Genomic DNA, 15,100 nt, shown 5'->3' with positions numbered 1-15,100 from the left:
TAAGCTTGGAAAGCTGGGAAAGGAAGTTGTAACAGATTTGGCTATGGTCCTGGTGTACCTCCCTGGTGGAATTTTGAGAAAAAAAAGTTTATATAGAATTAATTTACGGGTCGTGCATCAGAGAAAACCAGCTGAAGATGTTGCTGTTCGTGTTTTTGGAAGAAGCTTACAGGCTTACTACCTGCAGAAATTTCGGACACGTTATAAAATGTAAAAGGCAGAAGACTCATCGACTCTGAAGGTTGATTTGGTATCAGTGATGTGAAAAAGAATGGGAAGCCGGGGGGAGATGCAAAATGGAAGAGCTGGGACAGACTAATAAGAAATGTTTTTGAAGCTTATACCTTTAAATTTTTGGACTAATAATATAAATAAGAAGAATGTTTTCAAAGTCCTTGGATTTGTAGAGTGAAGAGACCCAGGAGGATAAACTTATATGAATGTTTTGAAAGTTTTTTTATTTTATTTAGGTTTTTGATTTAGAAAACTTTGGAGTAGTAATATTATGGTTTGAATTTGTTATAGGATTATAAATGATATATAATTATATTATTCTAAAGGATTTATATTGTTTTAAGAAGTTAAAGATTGTATTTAATGGGTTTAAGATATTTGGATGATTATAAGAGATTTAAGAAAAAATTTATATATGTATTTATCATAAATAATTTTATAGGTTTTTGTATATGTTTGGAGACTGGAATGTTGCTGTTGATTCAATGAAAGATAAGATGATTTCCTCGAAAGTATTGACTTAAGAGTGAAGAAAGTGAAGGAAAAATTTAAGTGCAAAATTTAAGAGAAAATTTATATAAGTTGTTTTATACATAATATTTAGATCCTTAAAAATTGTTTTGTATGTATTTTAGTTTATAGCTTAAATGTTGGTTTTATTAGAGTTAAAGTACGTAAATATTGATTGTATTATGTTTGTTTAGTTAAATTGTAATTTAGATATGGAATGGGAGGTGTTTTAATCCTGTATTTGGTTCCGGGAAGTCCAGGGGGGGAGGGGGGAAAGGGATTTCTTATGTATAGTTATATTTTGGTATACTTGAATGGTAGTGAGATATAATGTGCTTATTGAAGAAAGGAGGCTCAGTCGGCCTCCGGGACCACATCTGAAAGAGGAGGAGAGAAGGAGGGGGGATGTATAGGGTAGAGTTGTTGAGAGGGTGGAGAGGAAGGAGGAAGAAGGAAGGAGGAGTAGGGAAGTAGGTAGAAGAGAGGGTGAATGTGGTCCTGAGAGGCTGCTGAGCATCTTAGAATAGGAGGTTTTTAGTTTGTTTTTTTATTATTAATGTATGCCATAATTGTATATTTGTTTATTTTAAAAAATGAATAAAAATTTGTTTAAAAAAAATGTTCTTTAAGGAAGAATTCTTGCCTTGAAGTTCTTTTAACTGGTTTCATCTATCGGAACCATGACATTAACCCAAGAATATATTCTACTCTAACATCTTTGGGGTCCTGAGCTCCAGTCACCGTCCCAAAACAGAGGGGAGGTTGACAAAGATTCAGGGAGGATCTCAGCATGGAGAAAAAGGATGCACCCACAGCCAGCACCCCGACCATGGCAACTGCCTCAGCAGAGGGAGCGCAAGCCCTTGCATCGTTGGAGAAAGTGAGTTCGGAATTTCTGGCAGCGGGAGCGAGACCCAAAACGCGGGAGCTATTGTGGTCCTCGAAGTGGACCCTGCCCAGTGAAGACCCTAAGCATCCCGAGGCAGCCCAATCAAAGAAGAGTTCTTCGAGAGTGGCTGAGTCAGAGTTGCAAGCGGGTGCCTCACAGGAATCACGCTCCCCCGAACGGAGAAGAACAAAAAGGTTGGCGGCAGCAGAAGATTCAAATGAGTGGAGGTACCTGTCTGCAGTCCGTAGCCAATCAGTGGAGAAGTTGGTGGAGAAGTTTGAGGGACTAGACGTGAGAAGCGAGGGACAGATCACCCACTCTTTGCCCACTAGTGAGTGTGATGACCGGTGAGGTCAGCACCAATCTATGCCCAGAAGAAGCCTTAGCCCCAGTGACGGAGCTCGGGCGGCAACTCCACGCTCAGAGCCACCAGCATCTGAGTGGCTGAATAACTTATACAACGAACAAGCACCTGAATTAGGGAACCTCCATCTCTTCATCCGAGGTTTGAGAACCAGATTCGAGGACGAATCCATAGCTCTCAAGGCTGAGAAATACATTCACAAGGTGAAGCAAGCCGGCAGGCCCGCATTGGAATATGTACGAGAATTTCGGAGAGTGACAGGTTAGATGGAGAGGTGGCCAGAACACTCCCTGGTGCATCACTTCAAAGAGGGGCTAGATGACCATCTATCCCAGGCCTGTATCACTCAGGGGGTTCCTGATCAACTACAGGAGTGGTACCGAGGGGCAGTGAAGCTAGACATCGAGCTTGCTCACTATAAGAAGCGGGCTGAAGCCAGAACAAGCCAGATGGCCACCACCGCAGAGAACCCCAGCAATCACGGCCGCGGAATCCCCTAAGCCATCTACGGGCCCGCCGATCAAGTGCTTCAGATGTGGCCAACCAGGGCATCGAGCGGCAAATTGTCCGGTCCCATACCCCCAGCAGAGAGGTAGATCGGAACCGCCGGAGAGGAAGAAGCCTGCCCAGCAGCCGACAAAAGAAAAGTCAAGCCGGGCCATACAGGAACCTGTCACCCAGATCGCATCGCCTACACAGGAGAGAGCTGAGACTCCAGCCACCACTGTGCCCTCCTACAACAGTGACGATGAGGGAGAAAACGACCCGATGGTGAGTCGGCCCGTCCCACCTTTCTCACTCACTGCCAAGCTCCTAGTCCCTAAGACAGGGGTACAAATGGACTTAAAGGTGCTAGTGGGCTCAGGATGCTCCCGATGCATTAACAGTTTGCCGATTGCTCTCCAAACCCATGAGATTTGAGCAAACGGATTGATCTTTAATGGGAGGAACTTTAGTCACCCACCTAACTGAACCCATACGTTTAGAAATAGGTGAACATTGGGAGCTCATCCATTTTGTAGTGGCTCCGAAAATGACTGAAGCTGTGATTTTAGGTTTAGCTTGGTTAGACAAGTGGAAGCCTTTTATTTGGTGGGAAAAGGGGATGAGGACCGTGAGATTGCCAATAGGACCCAACCCCCCTCTTAATTCTTTTGGCGTTACTGGAGAACCAGATCCATCAGCAGAAACAGTAAAAGTGGCCAACATTCCCCTACCTGGCGAGCCACTCATCCCCAGTGAGTACCGGGATTTAGCGGAGGTGTTTAGTGAAAAAGAATGTGATGTACTACCACCACATCAGCCAAATGACTGCACCATTGAAATATTACCGGGGGCCAAGCTCCCTAAACCAAAAATGTATGCTATGTCCCCCATCAAAATGGAAGAACTACAGCAGTATGTGATTAAAAACCTAGCCAGAGGCTTCATTGGGCCGGCTAAATCCCAAGTGAGGGTTCCGGTTTTGTTTAAGGAAAAAAAGGCAGGTCGCTGAGGCTCTGTGTTGATTATAAAGGGTTAAACTGTGTAAGTGCGGAGAATAAGTACCCCCTCCTGAAGGACCTACTAACCCATCTGGCAAAGGGGCGTATCTTCACCAAACTAGATCTAAGAGAAGCGTACTACCGAGTGAGAATAAAAGAAGGAGATGAATGGGAAACTGCATTTAACTGTCCTATAGGCAGCTATCAGTTCAAAGTTATGCCATTTGGACTACAGGTGGCTCCAGCTGTCTTCATGCAACTGATTAACCAGGTGCTACATGATCATCTATACAAAGGGGTTTTGGTGTATCTTGATGACATCCTAATTTATAGCGAAAATATGACTGACCATGTGAGTTTAGTGCGGGAGGTGTTAAAGAAACTACTAAGTGCTAAACTATATGTCAAATTATCGAAGTGTGAGTTCCACCAAACCTGACTGGATTACCTGGGTTACAAAATCTCCAGTGAGGGTGTTGAGATGGATCCAGGTAAAGTGCAAGCTGTGATCGAATGGCAACCCCCAAAGATTTGAAAACAACTTCAAAGCTTTCTGGGGTTTGCAAACTTTTATTGGCAATTCATTCCTTCCTTTGCCGAAATTGCTTTACCTCTCACGGACTTATTGAAAACGGGACAAGAGTGGGGAAAGCCACGAGCGGGCCAACCGCTAGCATGGACTATGAACTGTCAAACTGCTTTTGAGAACTTAAAGAGACTGTTTGCGGTCGAACCGGTCTTAAAGCACCCCTGCCCGGGGGAGCCATTTGTAATTCAATTCGATGCTAGTGATGTAGCAGCTGGACATTTTGGCTATTTGAAAACGCTACACTTGATTCGCTGACAGTTTTGGTGGCCAGGTTTGAAAAAGGACGTAGAAAACTATGTCAAAAGCTGTGTAGTATGTGCCACCATGAAAAGAATTCCGGGGAAAACTCCTTGGCTGTTGCAGCCCATCACGGACTCTTCCCAGCCATGGGAAGAGATTGCCATGGATTTTATAGTTGAGTTACCTGAAAGCAGAGGACATACGGTAATATGGACTGTGATTGATCTTTTTTCAAAGCAGGCTCATTTTATCGCCTGCAAGGGACTCCCGTCGGCCCAGAAACTGGCCAAAATTTTCTAAAACACATTTATAGATTGCATGGTGCACCAAAACGCATAATCTCTGACGGGGGTGTAGTTTACGGCCAAGTTTTGGAGAGCGTTTTTGGCAATAATTGGTTCATCGCATGGGTTGTCGTCGGCTTTTCATCCGTCTACGAATGGGGCGGCTGAAAAAGCGAACTCAGTGGTTGAGCAATACCTTAGATGCCTTTCGCTGAGGTGGCTTACAACAACACTGTTCATAGCAGCACTGGTTTTACACCTTTTAAGGTCGCTACGGGGAAGGAATTCAACCCAATATCTGAGTACCCTCAAGGACCTTCTACCTCCCAGACTTTTGACCAATGGCTGGCGGGGTGGGGGGAAGTATGGGACAAAACGAAAATCGCGCTGAAAAAAAGCCTATAAAAACAAGCTGATAAGAAAAGGGCTTCCCAGAGATCGTTCCATGTTGGGGAAAAAGTTTACCTATCCACAAAATACCTACGACTCAAATTGCCTAGTAAGAAATTAGGACCGAAATGCCTAGGTCCTTTCCCCATTGTCAGAATCATAAACCCAGTTACAGTGGAGTTGAAACTCCCTCAACTCCTAGGAAAAATTCACCCTGTTTTTCATTGCAGCTTATTAAAACCTTTCCGGAGACCCACTTTATGACCTCCTCCCAAGAAAGCACCTGGTCCCCTAGTGGTAGCTGGACAAACACATTACGAAGTAAGACGTATACTTGATTCTAGAATTTTTAAGGGAAAGTTACAGTATTTAGTACAGTGGAAGGGATACCCATTATCGGATGCCGCTTGGGTGAAATCTGATGATGTGAAAGCTGATAGGCTCATCCGTAAATTCTATGACCAGCACCCCAATAAGCCAAGAGGCAACCCTTAACCTATGCTTCTGTTTAAATTGCAGGATTACACCTTTTGTTAAGGGGGGCCGGATGTCAACGCTGTGACAATGGATGTCGTTGCTCTGACAACTAAAAAACCAGCAGCCATTTTTTCTCTTGCTTTTAATGTGCCTGGCAACGCTGCTAACATCGGACGTTTTGCATTGACAATAGATGGAAATGTAGCCATCTTTTTCCCTTTCGCTTTTAGAGTTAGATGATGCTGGGAGGGGTGTGTGTGTGAATGAAAGTCTAGCTAGACATAACAACACTAAACGTAGCGTGAGAATCAAGGTTATTGAGCCCAGAGCTGATAAAGAATTGGCAGGCTGGAGAACTGGAGAGGAAGCCCGCGCTTCAAGCTAATTGGGGAATGTGATTTATGACTGTTAATTGGAGGAGGGAATTGTGCTTTGATACTATGTACCCAGTGGAGGGGAATTCAGTTTTTGGCTTCGATTATGTAGTGCCGATATTATGCTACTCGAATAAAAGATTCTTTAAGGAAAACAATGCCTCGAAGTTCTTTTGAAGAGTTTCATCTGTCAGAACCATGACAGTGCCTTTCTATTCTTTTAGAGTTCAGATGTAGAAAGGGGGATGGGGTAAATGCCTGAAGGTTTAGCTAGCCATAACAATGTAGAAGTGTGGGAACTCAAGGATGTGTTCTGATAAGCTTTTGGCGGGCTGAGAGGCTGGAGAGAAAAGCCCTCGTTTTGTGCTAATTGGGAAATGTGATTTATGACAGGTCTTGTGGGGTGGGAATTGCAATTTGTTACTTTGTATCTGGGAGGAGGGGTTCAACTATGTAAGTGCCAATACTTCGTTTCCTAAATAAAATGTTCTTTAAGGAAGAATTCTTGCCTTGAAGTTCTTTTAACTGGTTTCATCTATCGGAACCATGACATTTAGATCTTTGTAGACCAAAACTTTAATCCGTCATCTCCTCAAAACAGGAATGCCCACCTCCTCTCTCTGACCTATTTGGGATGATTTTTTAAAAATATAGGGTATGATATGAGTACAGGAAGGAACTGGAACTGTTAAAGCCAGCAGTTCAGGTATTTTATATGGAAAAGGACTTAAGCCTGAAACAAGTGGGGCATCTATTCATACAAACTTCCATGTATGCATCAGAACTGTGTACTTTGTTCCCAGTCATTTTCTTGAGGTTTTTTTATCCTTGATTTTGAAGGCTAGAATTGTATACATCTAGTTTTAAACTTTATACTGAGTTAATTCACTTTCTCATAAATATATGCTTTAGAGCACAGTAACAATTCCCTAGTGCTTATAAGAGCAACTTGTTAAACATATTGCACAGGGAAAGAGATTTCAAAGCAATGGTTACTGAATATATTCATAATTTGCAGAGCAATTGCATAAAAGGTAACAAAAGATTGCAGATGCATGGAGTAAGGTTTTGAGTGTAACATTAAGGTGGAAATGTTAGTAACCATATGTTCTAACCTTTCTTTGTCTGCTTTTCCCCCTTCCCTGTCTTCCAGTGCTCCAGGAAGTGGGCCAATGTTTAGAACCACTACTGTAGCAGTAGATGAAGGAGGAGGGGATGATGTGGATTTGACATTTCCTGGTGGACAAATCAGTAGCAGTCCTGGACTTGCTCAGGTTCCTGTCCAGATATCACAAGCTGTCAGTCTAGGAATTAACAAGACAGGTGTGTCTTTCTCATTTGCCAAAAAGGCCCCTGTAAAGCTAGAATCACTTGCCTCGGTATTCAAAGACCATGTGGATGAATCCTGTTCTCCTGATGATGAAGTCAAAACTGATGAAAGAGCCCATACATCTTATGGAACTTTGGGAATAATTGGGGAAATTGAGGGGACAAATAGCCCTGACAGCAAGGGGGATGATGATGAGCAATCACATGAGAAAGATGCCACCTTATCAAAGCTAAAAAAGATGAAAAGTGATGATGGGCCAGTGGCAGTAGAACCAGAATATTATCACTATATTCCCCCTGCACATTGTAAGGTGAAGCCCAACTTCCAGTTTTTGCTGTTTATGAAGGCAACAGACCAAGTAGAAGCAGAAGCTGCAAGCAAAAAAATAACTCATGAAAGGAAACAAAGCAATTCCCCCAAACTCAATGTGGCAAAAAGTGATGAGAAAGAGACAGTAGCAGAATGTGTGATCCTTCAGAAGGAGCAGAGTGCTGCCAACCAAAGCAACAAAATGGACATTTTGGAGGAAATAGGCAAGCAAGAAGGAAAACAACTTAAGGGAAATGTTTTTGTAGACTCAGATGTCATTAATGAGATTTCCCAGGCTGCAGGAACTAGTAGAGAAACCACAGAAGGGCCTAAACATTTATCAGGGTCGTTCTTCCCTGTTCTGAGTAAGGATGAGAACACCACCCTCCAGTGGCCTTCTGAACTGCTAATCTTCACCAGAGCAAAACCCTCTGTGTCATATAGCTGCAATCCCTTATATTTTGAGTTTAAGCTGTGTCGTAACACAGACACTAAAATGAAAGGAACAGAAAAACAGAAAGGTACAATAAACCTTTTGAAGGAGAAAATGCAGGCTACTGAAGATAGTGATGCAAGCAAGAGCAAAGAGATGGATCTTCTAGCTGGTGGTTCAACTGCAGTGCCAGAAAGCAAGTACTGTGACAAGAAGGAAGTCAGTCCTGTAAGAATTTGCAAAAGTGAAAATGTGGAAAACAGCAGCAGAGGCAATCTTACTAGTCACAATGACAAAATGGGGAAGTCTCACAAACACAAAAAGAAGAAGCACAAAAAATCCACCAAACGTAAACACAGGCGCAAATGTGAGGCAGAGGAAAAAAGCAGAGAAGGGGACTTAGCAGAAGATAAATCCAAGAAGCAGAAGAAACACAAGCACAAAAAGAACAAATTTTCTTTTCCCACTGAGGCTGAGTGGATGCAAAGGACTGAGGTTACTGGCTATTCTAAAAAAAGAAAGTGGTGTGTGCAAGACTCTCAGAGGAAGTCTCTTTCTACTGAAGAAAGCAGTAAGAAAGAGGACAGTGGTATCTCTTTCCAAGATCATGGCAACAAGAAAACCAAGGGGGACTTGCAGGACACTTTGTCTGCAAGCAAAAGGCGACCATCCACCTCCACTTCAGTTCACCCCAGTCATCGAGGCCAACAGAGCAGTGGTAGCTATGAGAGTGACAGAGACTCCTCCTACAACAAGCACTTGAGGCAGAAGTCAGTATCACAATATACTGATGATTATGACTCTGCTAGTGACTGTTCACGAAGCCACTCCCAGGCAGGACATAGACACTCCTCAAGAAGATCATCTCAGAGATCCTACTCATCAACTTCATATGCTTCCTCTGACAATAGTCAGTACAGCCGGCAATGTAGCTACTCAGAAGACAGCTATAGTGATTACAGTGACTGGTCACGAAGTCGTACTAAGCACTCCCATGACTCAGAGGATTATTCAGATTATTCCAGTTCCAAGCACAGGTCAAAGAGGCACAAGTACTCCTCTTCAGAAGATGACTACAGTCTGAGCAGAAGCAGGTCCTGGAGCAGGAGCAGCAGTCGAACTCACACCAGAGGGAGGTTAAGGACTAGAAGTCAAGGAAGGATGCGCAGCAGTAGCTGTAGTCATGGTCGAAGTAAGCGGCGGAGCAAGAACCGAACAGAACATAGCTGGAAACAGAGCAGAAGCTACAGCCGAGACCGCAGTCGGAGTACAAGAAGCCTTTCACAGAGATCTCTCTCATGGAAGGGGTCCCATGGTCATGAAAGCCCTAGGGAGAGAAGATCTGGCCGACGTGATTTCATCCGGTCCAAGATCTACCGCTCACAGTCTCCTCATTACTTCAAAGCCAGACAAGGTGACGGGTGTGCAAGAAAGGAAGAAGCCAGAGGCGATGAAGCTACAAGAGCCTCCAGTCTCTCTCAAAATACCAGCAGCTCTAACTTTGGGGACAGCTATAACTCTGAGGAGAAAAATTCTGCCACAGCTAAACTCCTGGAAAAGATCCAATGTAGAAAAGTAGAGAAGAAATCTAGCAGCAATGATGAATCCATTGCAGGATCTCACAAGGTTGGAATTAAGCTGAAAGATCCACCACAGGGCTACTTTGGCCCAAAGCTTCCTCCCTCATTAGACAATAAGCCTGTTCTTCCATTAATTGGAAAACTTCCTGCAGTTAGAAAACCAAGTGACAAGCAGTATGAGGAATCTGGTTTAGAAAGAGGAGAAGAATTGGAACTATCCAAGCTGGCTGAAGCAACGCATGACACTGTTTCAGGAAGCCAGCCTCAAGTGGAGGAAACCATGGTGACTGGAATACAGGACAATGTTTCAGGTGATCAGAACTCAGAAGAAGTAGCCACAAAGCTTGCTCCTCTTCTTCTTGAACCCCCAGTACTCCCAGAGCAGTGTGAATCTGGTGACCTGGTTGTGCCACACAACTTCCTCCATGATCCCAATGAAAATGAAGCTTTAGAGCCTCTTGACAACAGGAACAAACCTGTCTCTATAGAAGGAAGAATGGTACCTTTAGTCCCAGATGTAGAGCATTTCCCTAGCTATGTAGCACAGAGTGGGGAGTCCAGCATCAGTGGGGAGCCTGAGGGCACTGAGGATTCTTCCCTGGCACCTCTGGAGAGCCAGCCCATCATCTTCACCCCAGAAGAGATGGAGAAATATAGCAAGCTCCAGCAAGCAGCTCAGCAGCATATTCAGCAACAGCTCCTTGCCAAGCAGGTCAAGGCCTTTCCCGCCTCAGCTGCCTTAGCTCCTGCCACAGCCTCTGCCTTGCAGCCCATCCACATCCAACAGCCTACAGCAGCTGCAGCCACCTCCATTACCACAGTGCAGCATGCCATCCTGCAGCATCATGCTGCAGCAGCAGCTGCAGCCATTGGAATCCACCCTCATCCACATCCCCAGCCTCTTGCTCAAGTGCATCACATTCCCCAACCCCATTTCACCCCAATCTCATTGTCCCACTTAACCCACTCAATCATCCCTGGGCACCCTGCTACATTCCTGGCCAGCCACCCAATCCATATCATCCCTGCTTCAGCCATCCACCCAGGTCCTTTCACTTTTCATCCTGTCCCCCATGCTGCCCTCTACCCAACTCTCTTAGCCCCCCGACCAGCAATCACTGCTGCTACAGCATTACACCTCCATCCCCTTCTGCACCCCATTTTCTCAAGGCAGGATTTGCAGCACCCACCCAGTCATGGCACATGAAGAAGTGAGAAAGATGTGGCCTCTTTTGGGGAGAAGACAGGGGCATATATTGTGCATTGGTGTTTTGTACAGACTGTCTGAAGGCCATGACTGACACCACCTGAGCATAGTGAAATGGGAGAACTGGGCATGGAAAAGGGAAGTGAATGCAACATATCCATGGAAAGGGGGGAAATATTGCTGGAGTTCTGCTTTGTCGGTATTTTCAGGGTCCTCTACACCCAGAGAGGTGATTCACATCTATATGAATGTGAAGTTCTTCAGCCCTTATGCCCCTCTTAATTGCTGATGCTTGTGATTTTAAATCATTTCCTCTCCACTTTGAAACCCTGAATGAGTATAAATTATTTGCCCTCCTTATTTGCTATTTATTTGAGTCCACTTTAAAGCTTAAAACTTTAAGCAAAAGAGCCACAAGATGATCAACATCTGGCCCATTCCTCTGTTCCTCCCCCTACCCAACCAAGAACCATTCTCAGCAACCCACTGATTATCACAAACAGCAAGCTTCCTTCTCAAGCAAGCCTGGCCCTGCTATCCTCCCTATGCCACTGCCACAAGGGGAGAGAACAGAAAGTAATTCCTTTATCAGTCTTTGAAGCAATATGTTGTACTAGAATCCTGGGAATATCCAGAACCTGACTTGTACTCTGTCCTCTGTAATAGTTGATGATTCCTTATTAACTTATGTTTTTTTTTCCAGAAGAGAAAAGTATTTTAAAAATTGCAGAGTTCTACATGTCAATGCTGTTTTTTGTATCTCTTCTGACAAATGTTCCATAATGATAGTACATACTGCAATAACATTTTTATACCTCGCTCTTTGAGTGGTAGTTTTTCAGGTTGATTGGGTTATATATACATTTAAATGTAGTTGGAAATAAAGCTTTCATCAAATGTTCAGAGCTTCTCATTGTGGCAAAGGCACAAGAAGACTTCAAGCATGTCTATTCAAGCTCAGTTCTGTTTTCTTGGGTACCATGCAATGGAAAAAAAAATAAGAGGTGCTTCATTTTACTGGCAAAAATGTGACAAGGTTTGGAATAAAGTAGTGAGCATTATACCTTTTTGTACCATAGCTAATGAATTCCAGCAGCTGGTAGCGCAGTGGTTAGAATGCAGCCAGGAGTTTGATCTTGACTGGCTCAAGGTTGACTCAGCCTTCCATCCTTTTGACGTCAGTCAAATGAGGACCCAGATTGTTGGGGGCAATATGCTGACATTGTAAAGCGACCAGAGAGTTCTGTGAAGCACTCTGGAGCGGTATATAAGTCTAAGTGTTATTGCTATTGCTATATCTTGGAACATCTGTGGGGAAAAAAAGCCAGTGTGATACTTTGGTCTTCACTGCATCCTCTTGTCAGGAGCGAGGCTGCTAGTTGGAGAGAAGCAGCCCATTGGATGGGCAGAGCAGAAAATCCAAATGACTTTCCAGTCAGAAGAAAAGGTCTGTCCCACAGAAAACTCTCAAAGTCTAATAATTTTTCTTGGGACTGAAGTCTTTGCAGCAACATAGCTTCTATATAGAGGTGTGTGTTTGTGTGTATGCACACACAGTTGTGTTTATGTTAAAGCTGTTGTTTAAATGTGTGCCTTTACTGTATGTGATTTGGAAAGATTCTGAGTAGTTTATTTTTATTTGGATTCTTTCCAGAGTGATAGGTTACCTGATTTCATAGCTGTCCCTTTTAATGGAGGGAATGTCTGCCTTAGGAGAGACAGAATTATTTGGTTACCGTTCCCACACCTTTCATTTAATTTCATCATCTCTGGTGGGAAAGAAGGCTACAAAAGAAAGTGAGCTTTCTGTGACGCCATGGCTATTTATCACCCAACTGTCCAACTACAGTACTGCTAGTGTTCATGGAAATTGGCCTCCACTCCAAAACTTCAAATATAACCACTGTTACTTCTCTGAATCTTTCAGGCTCTAGGCTTCCTTACACTTGCCAGAAAAAAATTAGCACTGGAAAATGCTGCTCTGACCAAGAGACTCGGTTTCTAGTTGCTTAGATACCTGAAGTAGTAAAACAGTATTACTGCAATTACTGAGTGCTTCATTTCCATGACATTAAGACCCAAGATCCAGCATTCCAGTGTGGCACAAGAGGAGACTGAACTTCTGCAAGAACTGTTCCAACAAAGAACACACTATTTCAGTATCAGCAGGCTATATTAAATTTTGTCACATAAAATTGTGTGTGTGTGTGCCTGTGTATATATATATAAATAAAAATATATGTGCTGTAAAATGAGAAAAATAAACTTTCTAATAAACTAGTAGCTTGGGGGAAAGTGTGTGTGTGTGTGTTCTTGTTTCCCAAAGGAGCAGAATCAAGTTGCTAGTTCTCATGTTGTCACACTATTAGGTGTGAACAACTAGACCCACATGTGTAGAGTTCCTGCCCTTTACACAGGAAGCTCTCCAGACTGGCAGCTTTCACCAGGAAACAACCAGATAAGACTCTTAAGGCATTCAGGGGAGGGGTGGTGGTCGTCAGACCAAGCACTCTTGTGTTTACAGAGCGAGTCCAGGCTGATTCCTAGCTTGAGCCCTCCTCCCAACCGGGTTGGTTGCTTTCCAACACACACTTTTTAAATAAGTCTTTCCAAATAAAATCCTATAAACCTGACTCAGTATATAACATATTGTTATTCTAAGCCAGGGCAACCATTGCATATTGTTTGTCCAATAAAGTTCATTCTGATATTTTGAAGCATGTGAAATACAGCTTACAAAAATACTTGGGTATAAAATATTCACATTGATGTTCCAATATACTGACTATATAAACATAACTTTTTAAAAAAAGCATGAAGAAATTTGGAAAAGGAGTTTACAGTCCTTGTTCTTGTTTATCATCCCTTGCACTTTCAGTCTAGAGAAAAAAATCAGGTTTGCCCAATGAATTAGCTTGAGGCAAAGAATAAAATGAGTGTCTCCATTCCCTTACAGCAGGGGTCTTGAAACTTGGCCCTTTTATGACTCATGGACTTCAACTCCCAGAATTCCTCAGCCAGGCACACTGGCTGAGGAATTCTGGGAGTTGAAGTCCATGAGTCATAAAAGGGCCAAGTTTCAAGACCCCTGCCTTACAGAAAACTTTGCAGATATTAATTAGCTCAGGACTGAGCTAATCACAGATATTAATTAGCTTAGGACAGAGGGAATTAGTGTGGAGAAGCTGCTACAATTGCCACTCAACCTACAACATCTGTTACCGAAGACAGCTCCCTCTATTACCATAAAGGTCAGTCCCTGAACAATAGAAACTGACATGGGGGAGGGGGATTTCAGGGACCCAATTTTAAGCTGTAAAAGGGTTTAAAAGATCCATACTTGTAAAAAGTCCAGAAACCCTTTGCAGCTGTTTGAGGACAGGTGAGATGATCATCTGGTTCTTGTTCAAGTTAGCAATTAACTAATTTGTGAGACCTGCCCCAATCCGATCCCTTAGGAAAGAAAAGCCTTTGACTCCATTTGGTTAAAGCAAAGGGTTCTTTTACTAAGGATGTTGGTTGCAGTAAAGTCAAGCCAGCTATGAAATTTACCGCGCTCACTGGTTACAAAAATAAGGTGTAGCTGTCAAGCTACGAACCCCACTGCCTTTAGGACCACAGTGTGCTCCTAACTTGGCAATGGAAGGGGGAGGAAGGGAAGAGAGTTTTGAATCTACAGGTGTCCTTTATCAGCGTGAGACCAGAAGCTGCTGAAGAATTGTGTTGGCAGGCTTCCGGTTTGCGATCGTGGCGCTGGCGGACGTGCGGGGCGATTGCTCTCCCCGCCGTCTGGTTTTCTCCCACCGGGGGACCCTGCAAAGGGTCAAAGGTCGCCCTGGAGGGGCGACAAGCGTGAAGAGGACCTCCGACTGATCGCAGAAGGGCAGCAGCCCTTCCATTTGATCCGGAGCAGCTCTTCTAACTGACGGGGAAAAGATTGGCCATTCACGTGGCCCATCACTTATGCCGTTTCCAGCCGAAGCCAAATTTACAACTAAGCACTTGAAAGCACCGCAGAGGAACTGGGTGAGACCTTACCTTCTTTCTAACCCAAGTTTTTTTTCCTGTAAAAAGCTTTTTGAAACTGCTTCCCCCTGCGAGGAGAGAGGGAAGGGAACGGGTTTTTGCCCCACCCTCTAAAATGGTGGTGTCTGACTACATAGGGAAATAAAGCCCTGAAATTATAATTAAATAATTGGATCTGCATTTTGGACTTCCGGTGGCAGGCGTCTTCGTCGGTCGCAGCTGTTTGCTGCCTCCCGCCTGTTTCGCGTAAAAGCCGGTTTGACAGCTAGCATCAGCTGTCAAACGGCTTGATACCTTTCCCCTGGGCATAAGGGGATAGGTGAGCTGCCCGGGGTAGGAGTTGAGTTCCCGAGTCGTCCTATATGGACGATGTAGGTGAG

At 43.9% G+C, this 15,100-nt stretch overlaps 2 protein-coding genes across 2 annotated transcripts in view; both read left to right on the top strand.

Moving 5' to 3' along the window:
- The window catches only part of LOC107295493 (G patch domain-containing protein 8), a 29,101-nt gene extending 23,853 nt beyond the window's left edge, over positions 1 to 5,248 (top strand). Inside the window, exon 6 of the mRNA XM_015824808.1 lies at positions 5,215 to 5,248. Coding sequence (XP_015680294.1) covers positions 5,215 to 5,248 — 34 coding nt within the window. The remainder of the gene's footprint in view (positions 1 to 5,214) is intronic.
- Positions 5,249 to 6,768: 1,520 nt separating this feature from the next.
- Positions 6,769 to 10,719, top strand: LOC107295494 (G patch domain-containing protein 8-like). The gene has a single exon (XM_015824809.1). It carries the CDS (start codon positions 6,927 to 6,929, stop codon positions 10,692 to 10,694), a length of 3,768 nt encoding a protein of 1,255 aa, XP_015680295.1. The 5' UTR covers positions 6,769 to 6,926; the 3' UTR covers positions 10,695 to 10,719.
- The last annotated feature ends 4,381 nt before the right edge of the window (positions 10,720 to 15,100 follow it).

The sequence above is a fragment of the Protobothrops mucrosquamatus genome, unplaced genomic scaffold (assembly GCF_001527695.2).
Source record: "Protobothrops mucrosquamatus isolate PMUCROS unplaced genomic scaffold, P.Mucros_1.0 scaffold2366, whole genome shotgun sequence".
Taxonomy (NCBI): domain Eukaryota; kingdom Metazoa; phylum Chordata; class Lepidosauria; order Squamata; family Viperidae; genus Protobothrops; species Protobothrops mucrosquamatus.
Note: the sequence above shows the minus strand (reverse complement) of the source record. Positions and strands in the feature narration are given on the sequence as shown.

Coding starts and splice junctions, on each gene's coding strand:
- LOC107295494 (XM_015824809.1), top strand. CDS start 6,927: ATGTTAGTAACCATATGTTCTAACCTTTCTTTGTCTGCTTTTCCCCCT.